Here is a 13429-nt window from a genome sequence, read left to right on the forward strand (position 1 = left end):
GGCCAGGGCCTAAGGGGGAGCCAAAGGTCCCACAGAGGGGACCACAGCTAATGGGCAAAGGGTACAACTGAGTTTAGTTGCCTGAGATGCCATCTGCAAGGCTTGGGCTGCAGTGTAGGGATGGAACGGAGCTGTGTAGATCCTCCTAAACATCAGAGTGCAAAATGGGCAGCCTCCCTCCGTATTAACACCATAATCATTATCATCAAGGTGTGGCAGGAGAGAGAGGCAGGTGGTTAGTCCAGAGACAGGTGGGCAGGCCAACATCAAACTGGCCCTGGAAAGGCCCCCGTTACACAGTCCCATGGGGCTACCTGGGCAGGGGAAATCCAGGCTGTCTTGGCTGCTCCAGACCTGCTCTGTGGGTTTGAGACAACAGGGAAAAGTGCATTCCTGCTCAGCTGGCCCCATTGAGCTAGCTTTATGGGGGGAACAACCAGGGGACTTTACATGTGCTCCAACACGTTCCGATTAGAAAGCATCAGAGCTGCTGGAGCATTTTAATAAGAATGCTGTAGTGTCTTGTGCATTCAGTGTTCTTGTGTTTCAAGTGTCAGGGGGGGTGCTTTAACTAAAGCTTCTTGAATAAGCTTTAAAGTGCCCTGCTGCCATTTTGAAATGAGGGACACTGAATACACGAGATGTTGTGAGTGTTTTAATTAGTGGCTCCCAAGAGCCGCTCTAATTAAAACATGCCCCCTGGAGCACATGTACATCTGGTGCCAGCGTTCCTCACTGCCCTGACCCGCACTAGGTGAGAGAATACCCAGTGTTTCCTGCTGCTTTAGACCTGCAGAACAGCTGAATCACTCCATTCTGCGATGTCTAGTTCTAGCCTAAATGCACTAGATTTATGCACTTTTGAAAAGTACTTTGAAGTACTTTGTCTATGCCTTTGACCTGAAGAAGGGTACTTTGTGCCCAAAAGCTTGTCTAACATCTTTCCCAGATATACAATTAGTTCATTAAAAGATATCACCAAAAAAATCCCTTCCTTCTTGCATTGGGTTAACAGTGTTATTAGTAATATTACAGAAAGAACAAACAGCTTAGAAGCACTGTATTTTTCTTTTCTTTGAAAAATAATGGATTCTGACTTTATTTGCATAGTTATATTATAATTTCTTTCCTTACAGGTTTTCTGTTAGAACTCCCTGTGTAATACCATTTATAATGAAATCTAAAGACATTATGGATTATCATTTTGGTATGTATGTCATGTAATGTAAAGTGGTTTCATGCAGAGAACTGAAATGAGACACAGATGATTCATTTACACATTTATTTACTATCCTGCTTGTTCTATCAGACTGAAATGGAGAACAATGCCATCATTTTACAGACATTTGACATAAATTAAACAGGTATTTTGATGTTGAACAGTTGCACAGACTACCACATGCATATTATGTTGGTTGGAGCAGAAATATTTAGTTGATTAGCAAAATCTAGAGTAACAAAAAAAATCACATTTCCTTTTTATGAAGTTAAAATGCGGCTGATATGGAGACACTGATACAAACACTATTAAATGTGAGAGGTTATTATACTAATGGTGTAAGATGGATAGCTGAAAAAAATAAACTATTATTAAATAGTATTATCTATAGAAAGAAATGAAATCAAATTGTTTCTAATAAATATAATAATAATAATAATAATAATAATAATGAAACAAAGCATGTTTGATGCAATTACCATTGCAAAATGCCCTACTTTATATTTCCCAACCCCGCCCCATAGACAAACAATATGTAAAGCAAAAAGCAGCAATTCTCCCACATGTTTGGGGCATTTTGTAAAGGCAGATGAATGAGATTAGACAAGACTTATTACATATACTTTTATCTTCTAATGACAGATTCTTTTTAAAGGAGATATGTTGTTAATGTAGCATTTTACAATGAAATGCTGCTAATCCTGTAGAATTGAACAATAGTGAAGACACAGCTAATGTGCCAAGAGAACTTGAAAAATACTGTTGTGCTTTTTTTCTGCAGCATTCAGAGCATTCACAGAGGAATACAAAGTAAAAGTTCATTAAACTCAGTAAAACTAATGATATTTCATGCTACTGTACCTATGAAACTAAAACAGTAAACTTATAAACATAAAATAGTACAAATTTTAGTTGATATTTACAATGATCTTAAAGTAACAGGCTATGTATACAACTGTCAGCTTGCTTGTATACTAATCCCTAAATATTTCATTTTATCTGTGTGACTCCCTTTAACATTAATAGGAGTTACATGGCTAACACTCTGCATAACTCGTTGAAAATGTAGAGGTATAAATCCAAAACTCTGCTTCCTAGGTAAAGTGCTCAGGATTGTCCCCAATGAGCCTTTTTCCTTTTGCAACATGTGTTAGACACTTTTCACTTTGCCTAAAGCCATAATAAATTGCTCATTCCCTTAGTTCTATAGAGGCAAAATTCCCATTGGGTTTCTCTTTAAGGACTGCAAGAACAGGCATAAAAGTTTTATTTCCCCAACCCGCACTGAGATGCAATCTTAGTGAACATAAAGCTCAAGTATCAGCATAAAATAAATGTCTCATTGTAATTGTAAAAAAATAAAATAAGAAATAGTTATTTTCTCTTTTGCAGGATAGTTATGAGATTTTTGCCTGAGAGCAAAACAACTGAAGCACTATAAGATCCAAAAAGAAAAAAAAAAATCAATTTCAGTTAATGGTCTAAATGGGAAGAAGTTTACACCACACTCATTTCAGATGGGCACATAGTCTGAAGCCTGGGTTACCTAGCACTTCGTGTAGCCATGTGCACAGGTCTCACTCTCCTTTTACTCACATTGGTGTAAATCAGAAATAGGGCCATTGAAAGACATGCTCTGCATGCTGGTTTTATGCTTATATAACTCTATTGACTTCATCCTAGAGTAGGGGCAGATTCAGTCCCACTGTGCTTTTAGTAACTGTTTACACTTTTACAGAAGTGTAAATGACTACAAAAGGCACACAACACTGGACAATCAAACCCAAAATGCTCACCAGAGTTATCAAAGGATGCAGCGATTAGTTGATGTCAGACTGGACAAGATCTTCCATGGTTTATCTTACTTGGCATAACTAAGATAAAAGGTCACTGAGCTCTTCAGAGTCACATTCTGCTCTTTTTATGTATACAAGTAATACTACTGACATCAAGTAATGGCATTTAGTCAAGGACGGCAGGATTGGATACATTCCTGAAACATGATGGTTGCATGCAGCTATCTTTTCAAACTGAGGGAAAGCAGGGTTCACAGACACATGCTTGAACAGTCAGGACCTTTTTGACAACATTGCTGCATTACTCTAGCACTTCTGGTCCATTTTTGTATAGTTGTTATTGAAGATACTGTAACTAAAGACAATTATCTTGCCTTTGCAATCATGATGAACCAAATATTTTCTTCTGGTAAGTGTGCATGCCTCCCATTGAGGTGTCGGGGGGATCTAAGCGCTTACTTGAAGAGATAGTTTAGCCTACTGAACTCAATTGATCAACAGAGATTTTATGAGAGCATACATTAACCCTAAGAGTACAAACAATGTGTAACCAAGAACGTAGAGGGATGAAACCTCTCTGGTAAATTTAATTTGGAGGCTTGGGCAGCATATTGCTTCATTCTGAATGAGATTAAATTAATTCACATTGTAGTCTCAAAAAAAAAAAAAAAGTATTGGTGTATTAGTCCCCAGGTCTACAGAGGGATCAGCATGGCTGTTTACTATACTTCATAAGCTGCGTCTACAGGCAGCCTGTGGCTACTGCACAGTAGCATTGTGTGGCAAGAAGCATGATGACTGGGCAGTCAGTGTCTTGTGTAGACATGACCATTAAGGACTTTAAAGTACCAAACAACATCATTAAAGTAACGCTACAAGGTTGTATTTTGTTACCACAAATTTTTAGAAGAAGCCTCCACTGAAGTTAATGGGCAAGTCTATTTAAATATCAATGGCACTATATTTTCCAAAGATTTTATTTAAACCTGCAAGAGACACAGAGACTTGTCTGTCACTCCATTCTTAACTCACCCCTTTGCAGCAGGTCTTACATCTCATATAGTATGACCATGTTCTCTGGGCTGAGATGACTGTCCAAGATGCTATTCTAGACTTCTGTACTGCAGTACATATCACCAACTATTGTTTGTATCTAATTTCTCTTCTGTAAGCAAATAAATGGAGCAGCTAATGGAATAATCTCTCAGAACAGGTGACCTCAGTTAGAACCCTTGATTTTTTTAAAGTGGGGTTTAAACCAGGAGACAGTACTTGGTTGATTTCCTTTGGTCCACAGACAAGGGAGAAACATCCACATTAAATTGCTGAATCTTTTAATACAATTCAACAGTTATCTACAATTGCTTCTAGCAAGGACCTGGGAAAAGTAAGCATATTTACTCAGAATTTTTCAGAATAATCAACTTTGTCTTCAGTGCCTTACTGAAGACATTAAAATGGCTCTTCACTAAATACAGCATGAAAGTTAAATTCCTTCTACCAGGGATTTAATAAACATGATTCTTATTGTTTGCAAGACAGAATTTAAGATTCTTCCCTTCATGACAAATTTGCTGAATCAATAATAATAATAACAATCATATAATTAAATTTCCCATTAGCTTGAATGGTGAGTTATTTAACTTTTAATGGTGCATCAGCGTACGCATGCATATATATGTCACTTTAAGATAGATACATCTTATTTGTGTATATATACATACATACACACTATTTATTTTTATGGATTTGACCCTAATGAAGATATTAATTATATATTCACTATTATTTATGAAATAAACTACTCTTAGAATGCGGAAAAATACTATTTTCTACCTAGACATTTACATCACACTTATCATAACAGTATCTGAATACTTTTCTGAAATATAAGAAGTATCTCTGTAATCTCCTCATTGATTATCCTTGGTTCTCCTCTGCCACTCTTCTTTGGGACAGCGCAACAGTGATGGAAGGATCTGGAGCAATGCAAGTGATTAAGGAGTTGGAATACAAGCTGCATGTAAAAAGTATGAAGGAATTCAACATCCTTATTTTAGAGAAAAGGAGATTAAGGGGAGGAATATAATAGCAGTTTCAAGTACTGGAAATATTGACATAAAAAAGATGGTTCTGTTTTCCCAGAGGTCACATTTTAGGAAAAACCTGCTCACTGTAGGAACAGTAAGACACAGCAACAAGCTGGCTAGAGAAGTCCTGGAACTTTTTGCAATGGAAGTTTACAGGAAAAGGCTGGGCAATTACAGGATGGTTTAGACCTAATTTCCTTACCCCCCCCCCCCCCCCAAAAAAAAAACAACCCAATAACAACAACCCCCCAAAACTGGGATGGTTTAGACCAGAGTTCAGCAATCCCCAGCACATGTGCCGAGCATGACATGCAAAGCCATTTTGCTTGGCACACCACAGCCAGCCCAGGCTCTAAGCAGCTGCTGCCAGCCATGGAGCCTAGGCTGCTCCCAGCAGGTGGCTGGGAGGCTGCAAGCCCTGCTGTAAGCAGACTGGGCTCTGTGGGTCAGCTGCAGCCGGGAGGCTGCAAACAGCTGCTCCAGGCTCCGGCATGTCTGCACTCCGGCACCTTCCAAGGTAGACATTGTGGTTTTTTTGGCACTCCAGCCAAAAAACGTTGCCTACCCCTGGTTTAGACTAACAGGGCCAATCTTTCTGGTAGGTGTGCCACAAATCAGCCAAATACCCTCCTTGAATGCTCCTATGATCCCCTTCATCTGCCAAATTGACTACTCTGCTTTCTGCTCTTTGCCCTGTACTCCCTGCATGATATGCTTCTTTGCTTCCTGCCTGTGGTCCCTGCTCAATCTCCTAATCTGTTTTCCACTCCCTGCCCTACCTGCCACTGTGCTGCTTGTCCCTTCTCTGGTCTGCTGCATGCCACATGTGCCATCTGTGGCATGCATGCTGCAGGTTGGCCACCCCTGGTTTAGCAAGTGAATGTTGCATCTCTGCAAAGAGTTGGCATAATGACCCTCCATGTCCCTGCCAAATCTGTGATTCTATTATGCTATATGGTATATTTATTTTTAGAAAGGTATCCAGATACTATAGTGATGGGTACAGTCTAAAGACTCAGATAGACAGTTTAGGTTGGTTTCAGCATCTCTGAGACTCTTGGTAGAGAATCAAAAGAACTGCTGTACAAACAAAGTAGGTGAGTTAGGGTTGGAAGATGAGTTTTAATGCTGAATTCATATTAGTGGGTGCATCTACATGTGAGCTTTATTGCAAAGTAGACTAATTAGCTAGGCAGTAAAATGTCACTGTCTACATGTGCACTGGTATTAGGGTGCAGTAAACTAATTAACTCTGCTGTAAGATAGTACTGTTGGGGACAGTACTGTCTTAAAGCGGGGTAATTTACTGCACTGAAATGCACCTGTAGATGGTGACTGCTGGTGAAAATTGCCCTTCGAACTGTGAGACATAAAAGTTAAACATACTGCCATAGAGGTAGAAAAAATCCTATGTAGCAATGGAATTATCTGTACTGCAACTATGGTGAAAAATGCTTTGTGATTTTGTGAATTAATGGCCCACCAGCTAGAAGCCTGCTCTGCCCCAGCTCAAATCACTGCTGCCCTAGGAGCATATGTAGATGCTGAGCCCAGGAGCACTTTACTTTGGCTCAAACTGTTCCAGAATGTATTGTTTAGCATTAATTGCCTGTGTAGATGCACCCAGTATTTTCTTCATTCTGTATGTATATAAACGCGTGCATATATTACTTTAAATTGTGCCTTGTTTACTTACAGCTTCTTGGCTTTTCTTCTTCTTTGCTGCATTAACACTTCTTGCTGGGCCTTTGGTGGCTATTTTGAAAGGAGAGCATCTTTCTGCTATTTTTAATTTTAAAATGCCATATTTTCTCACATAAAACATGCCCCAGAATATAATACACAGTTTATCTTAAAAGTCAGGATGAAGAAACAAAATCTTTACTTGTAGTAAGTAACTGAGTAGCAGCAGCTAGGCAGCTGAGTCTGCTCACTGTTCTGCTCCCTGTGGACCATCAATGCAGATATTACTTTTAATTTCACCCATAAGCAGCAGAACCTGCTCTTGCCACTTTTCTCACATATAATGTGCACTCCAATTTCCAGCAGCTGTTTCTTTGGGAAAAAACATGCATGTTGTATGCGATAAAATACGACATGTATTAAACTACTTCATTTCCAACACAGCAAAAATTACATATTGATAAAAACAGACATGTATCCCATTAGGGCTGAACTATGCTATCTTTATTAGGCCAACTTCAATATCCTCTTCATAAGTTAACTTAATTTTCCAGTAATGCTAAGAGCCAGAGTCCAGCCTCTTTTATATGGGGGGAGTAAAACTGGTATAATTCCAGATAAGTAAAGTTCCTCTGGATTTACACTACTGTTGGAGTTTGGCCCCCAAACTCTAAAAGGTCTCTTCATGTAGAAATGGACAGTGAATGAGAGCAGGACTGAGTCTGAAATGGCTTTGGGGCCTTGATTTTACATAATTTTAATGCAGATTGATTTTTTTCCTAAATTAAAATATCCAAGGCTACCCTTCTGATATATCCTGTTGCAGCAAATGATAGGCTCAGCCCTACAGTCCTTACCCAGATAAATACTTGAAGCTTTGCTTTAGTTAAGGATTCAGGACTGAGTCCTTTGTTTGTTGAGACTAGAAATGCCATCTATCCAAACTGATTTCCTGGAAATATTAGTCAGGGTGGTCAAAACTACATGAAATCAAGTGAAACAGATTCTTACAATAAGAGATTTCTAAAGTCTGATCCTCCTGACCTCAAGATTTCTAAATTGTTTTGACTTTTAATATGGAGAATTTCATTTGGTTTTCCTGATTCCAAGGATCTTTGTTTTTCTAAAAGTGTTTCAAACAGCAGTCAGTAAGGGCCTGATTTTGCAATCTTTACTCAGTCAAAGCTCCCATTGACTTTTCTGGAGGCCAAATGTTGAAGTCCTTACTCAAGTTTTATTCACTTCTTATTTGGACAAACTCCCATTAGTTTCTCTGGGAATCTGTCAACACAAGAATTGAGGACTTGATTCTACCCCCCCCTGGATTTCCAGTGATTTGACTGGGGGCAATTCAGGTCTCGAGAGAGAACTGATTTGGCATAGGGTACATTTAAAGTTCCAGTCCTAAAATGAACTACCCTTGATCAGATTCCTGCCCTTCTACAGAGAGCTACTGACTTCAGGGGGACTTTAGCAGGTGGAAGAGGCGTGTAAATGGAGCACATTGCAGGAGCAAGGCCTTAGGGTCATTATTTTCAATAGGAGTTTTCTCTGTGTCCAGATTATGGGACCAGGTCCTAATTGAATTTAATCTGGTCTTTATTTAGTTGCCTGGAACAGAGGAAAACAGGAGCAGGGCAGTTTCATAAAGCTGTACATAGAAAACAGAGATGAATACTTCAGGCATATTAAAATTGACTGGTATTTAGCCTGAGTCACCAAAAATCTCTACCCAAAAGCACTAAAAATAAAGATAGAAAATTAATGACTACAAACCACTCAGGAGCTAAGTTTTGGAGCTGAGATACATGAAGTTAAGCAGAGTGCCATAGACATAGAAAAACTCCTATGTAGCAATAGAATTACCTCGACTGCAACTATGGACAAAAATGCTTTTTTATTTTGCAAATTAATGACCAGACACTGCTTTGAAGAAATGACATCGTACTTCTAGGTTTCAAACCACAAAAGAAACTTGGTCAGGAAAAAATTCTTTAGGAGACAGACATTTAATTCAGTGGCTCTCAAGTTTTGTAATCTTATGACACCCCTCCCCCCCCCTTGAACTTTTGTGAACTGAATAGCACCCCATATAAAAAACAAATTTATTTGTTACAGTGCTTACCTACTTGAAGAAGGGGAGGAATAGCGAGTGGGTGGGAGGAGGAGCAGCTGGAAGTGAAAAGCCTGCACTTATCTTCTCATTGAAGGCTGCACTTATTTCACTTACCTCCTCTCACCCAGCAACACCCTCCATGGTATCCTGATAGAGAATCATCGATTTACTTAGTTTTTTAAACCAAGAAACTACACTGTGCTTTAATTTGGTCCAGTGACTTGAGTACACATTAAGTCTATCATGCAGCCCTTATATGAATAAGACTGCAGTAAGGTGTGCAGGATGAGTCTCATGTGTTTTTGCAAAAGGCACCCTTGTAACCAAACTGTCTGATCTTCTATCATAAATACATCAGGGGCCTGATTTTCTATTCATTTAAGTCAGGGGCAATTTCATTTAAATGAATGGAATTACAAGGCAAGATCTTCACCTTGTATAAACTGGCCTACCTCCACTGCAATTAGTAGAGCTGTTTTATTCTATGCCAACTCTATCTAAAACAGTTCTAAAGCTTTCATTACCATACGGCCCTAGAGCCTGACCAACTCAAATGTACTTATTCTTCCAATCACCCATGAAGATTGTTTTCCCTGTTCGGCTAATGGGAACTGAGGACAGAGGGGCTGCGATTTGCAGAGTAAGGATGTAAAGTTCTGTGTTTTTTTTAGATATTAGGTAAACCCCTTGACTACTGAACAATTCTTCCTCTCAGGCAAGGATCTGGCCAGCCTGTTGTAAAACCGATTTAATTGAGAATCAGGATATTTCAGCAGAAATCAGAGGGAACGATAAAAGTGAATATACAGATATATTTACATATGTAAGCTTTGAAATATGCTCTCCTTTTGACATATATATATGTCTCGAAAGGAAAGAATATTACAAAGTTGATGTATATTGTGAATCTGCTTTTTCATCAGAATTACTCTAGGGATTTATGAACTGAAACATTGATCTATGTTATTCAAGTCATTGAAAAAATTGACAGGGTGTCTTATAACAGACTATATATATTGGTGCCCAGGAAAAATGAATAACTTTCTTCATTCAGTAGTTTGATGGTCTGATGATGATCTCACAATAGTGAGCAAAGGCCTTGGAATACCATAAAAACAAGATGCTTTGGCATGGGAGAATGGAATGACTGACGCTTTCCTATAATTAAATGTTTTTGGTTGAGCTACGGAGTGCCAATGGCCTCAGCCCTTGAGACAGCTGCTCAGCTGCCCTCCAGAAGAAAAATAGATACTATGTATAAAGAAAAGAAGATTAAAGGCTAAAGGGAAAAATATACCATAACAGGACCTTCAGTAGGTTGTCAGAACCAAATATCAGCCAATTGAAAGAGAAAGGATGGGAACAAAGTAAGAATTTAAAGGAAATATATTAAGAACAATAGAATTTTTTGACTATATAAAATTTCTCTCCAGTTGATTATTTGGCACTATTTATTGCCATATAAATATTTTTTGTTTTGCATTTTCATTTAATGATGGGTGATGTCTTAAGTTATGAAATTTTGGCAATCTTTATATAAAATATCAAATGCTACAAGTTCTGGTCATTAAATCTGCTTTTTCTCAGAGAATTGTCATTTAAATTACAAATGCAATGATGAAGGTTAGGCAAATAAAAAAATACTATGATTTACAGCATAGATAAACTAAAAATACTGTCCTTCCTTAAACAACAGATATACTCATGAGCTTTTTAACAGAAAGCAAGATATGTGAGATGCTTTAAGTAGAAGTTGCAATTTTGCAACATAAGTCTATACAAAACCTCCAGACAGTGTTCTGTGAAGGAAGTACCTGTGTCCCAGGAAACTTGTTTTCCATAGTTCCTTGTTAATAGTAGCTTTCCCCCCCGACCCCAAACTATTTACAACTATATGCATTTTGCAAGCTCAAAGCACCTTGTTTCACATCATTATGAATGCATGCATTGACATTTAATCCTTTCATGTGCAAATTCTAAAATTCAATGTAACCAAAAAAACCAAAAAAAGTTCAAAGGGTTTAAAATTTGTCTATAATCATAAGTGAAAGGATCAAAAATGTCAGACGTTGCAGAACACTGGCTCCTAATGGAGCTTTCTTTATTTTATTCACGGTTCTTGAGTCATTTTTTCCTTTTTTTTGAATTTGTTACAAAAAAGCAGTCTTGAACTCTTTAAACAGTACTTAAACTAAACAACTCTTCATGCCATGCAAAAATAACATTTTATGCACTTTTTTAGGCTTTTCTTGTTTTAGCTCACAGGCATTACTAACTGTTTTAAGAACAGTTTTTTTATTGCTTTTGTAACTAGTCACATGCTGGTTTCGCGTGTGGGACAGTAACCAGTTTCTCCTGGGTTTGAATGAATTTCTGGGGCAAATAAATGATTTTCCAGTTTGTAACCTTCTTGCTGACTGTCCTTCTTTCCTTCACCCCCAGTATGGTAAATGTCTTGAGTACAGTTGTGACTAATGATTTTTGGTGATGAAGTGCTGATTCTTGGTTCATCTGTTAAATGTTTGCCATCGTTGTGTTTATCTCCCAAGCAATTTGTCTTGATGTCCTGCTGCTTTTCATGTTTTACACCATGTAATTCCAAAAAGTCTTCATCTTCTCCGGTGTCTATTTCAGTGAAGCTCCTCCTCTCTTTTGAAGGGAAGGTGAAAAGCTTTTGTTTGGGAAATAGAGGGGAGGATCTTTTAGGAAGTCCCTGGCAAAGCAGTGATGCATCAGCACCGAGCATGGGTCTTTCGCCTTGAGGTGAATTCTCTTCTAAAAGGATGGTGCTGATATGCTGTGGGGTAGACGGTGTAAAGTCTGCTGTTGCTGTTACTGGCAATGGCCTAGCAGTGCTCGGTGGAGTTTGTGGAGCACTGCTTCTGTTGTCCTTAAAATTAACTTTAAGGGATCTAGATTTTAATGGATGGCTACCTTTTAGAGAACTTTTTGGGCTGTCCATGGTACTGTCAAAATGCAGATGACCATGCAGGACAGTTTGGGAACCACTGACATTGTTGTTTACAGCACTGTCTATTGGATTATAGTCAAAAGTGATATCCTTTGTGAGTGATATAAATGGGGAACTCTTTGTTCTTTGGCTGTCTTCTGCGTTAGCAGAGTCAGTTGGGAATCTCATTTGCACGTGGGAGCCAGGGAACATGGGGAGGGGAGATCTTTCTGTTTCTGTGAAGTCAGTTGCACAACTGGCAAAACTATCAATACTAGATGTGCTTCTCATGTCTGGTATTATATCTGTATGTCCAGCTGGTAACTGATCTGTCTGCCCGGTAACCTCTCCCATTTCTATTTCTTCTTCATACGCAGGTAGTTTTTCTGGCTGATCTAGGTACCCAGCATTAAGATTAGGCTGAGAATGAGTTTTAGTAATTTCATTATATAACATTTCCAGTTTCTGAGCACTCAGATGCTGTGGGCTGGAAGAAGCTGCAGCATTGTTTAACTGCTCGTGGGAGTCTTGTTGACTAACTTCCTGGTATTTGTTTTCAAAAGACTTGTTTGAACTTGTTTCAGATATCGTCCTTCTGGCCCACTTCCACCGGCTAGGGGATAGGTGGTTGTCATCCTGTGCTTCCTTTGTATTGGCTGGTTCTCCCAGCTTCCCTGGTTCTACTGCTACATCAATCAGTTCCATGCTGCGAGCGAAGGCATCTTTCAGGTTCATGGAGACAATGCTTCCATTTCTTTTTGCTCGCTCAAGTGCTTCTCTTCTTTTAATTGCTTTCTCCTGCCGTTTTTGCTCTTTGTAAAACTCAGAGAAATTATTCACGATGATTGGTATGGGCAGGGCTATTACCAGCACTCCAGCGATACAGCACAATCCTCCAACTATTTTCCCTAGTAAAGTCTTAGGATAAATGTCACCATATCCTACGGTGGTCATAGTGATCGTAGCCCACCAAAATGATGCAGGGATACTGGTAAACTTTGTAGCATCTTCATCCTTTTCAGCAAAAAATACAAGACTGGAAAATATCATTATTCCCATTGCTAAAAATAATATCAACAAACCCAATTCATTGTAACTCCGCCTAAGAGTGAAACCTAAAGACTGAAGGCCTGTTGAATGTCGGGCAAGTTTAAGGATCCTTAGTATCCTCATAATGCGAAATATCTGAACCACACGTCTGACGTTTTGGAACTGCAGCACACTTTTGTTGGACTCTGTGAGGAAAATGGTGACATAATATGGCAAAATGGCCAGCAAATCAATGACATTTAATGGACCTTTGAAGAACTTCCACTTATTTGGTGAGGACAGGAAGCGCAATAGGTACTCCATAGTAAACCAAGCAATACACACAGCTTCGACATGTGCTAGCTGGGGATTGTCATTTGGCTGTCCGAATTCATCTATTTCTTGAAGCTCAGGTAGTGTGTTGAGAGACAAAGCAATGGTTGACAGTACGATGAATAGAATGGATACAATGGCCAAGATCTGCAAAACAAAATACACAAATTCTGGTTAAATGAGTGCTTAAACAAGTGTATCTGTAAATGGAAT

The 13429-nt window shown here is 38.8% G+C and overlaps 1 protein-coding gene across 3 annotated transcripts in view; it reads right to left on the reverse strand.

The window, feature by feature from the left end:
- Positions 1-5346: 5346 nt before the first annotated feature.
- KCNB2 (potassium voltage-gated channel subfamily B member 2) overlaps positions 5347-13429 on the reverse strand; it is a 356221-nt gene continuing 348138 nt past the window's right edge. For all 3 annotated transcript variants that reach the window (XM_059723982.1, XM_019498719.2, XM_059723983.1), the window contains exon 3: positions 5347-13363. In XM_059723982.1, coding sequence (XP_059579965.1) covers positions 11219-13363 — 2145 coding nt within the window. In that variant the 3' untranslated portion in view covers positions 5347-11218. The remainder of the gene's footprint in view (positions 13364-13429) is intronic.

This window comes from Alligator mississippiensis, chromosome 3 (genome assembly GCF_030867095.1).
Source record: "Alligator mississippiensis isolate rAllMis1 chromosome 3, rAllMis1, whole genome shotgun sequence".
Taxonomy (NCBI): Eukaryota; Metazoa; Chordata; order Crocodylia; family Alligatoridae; genus Alligator; species Alligator mississippiensis.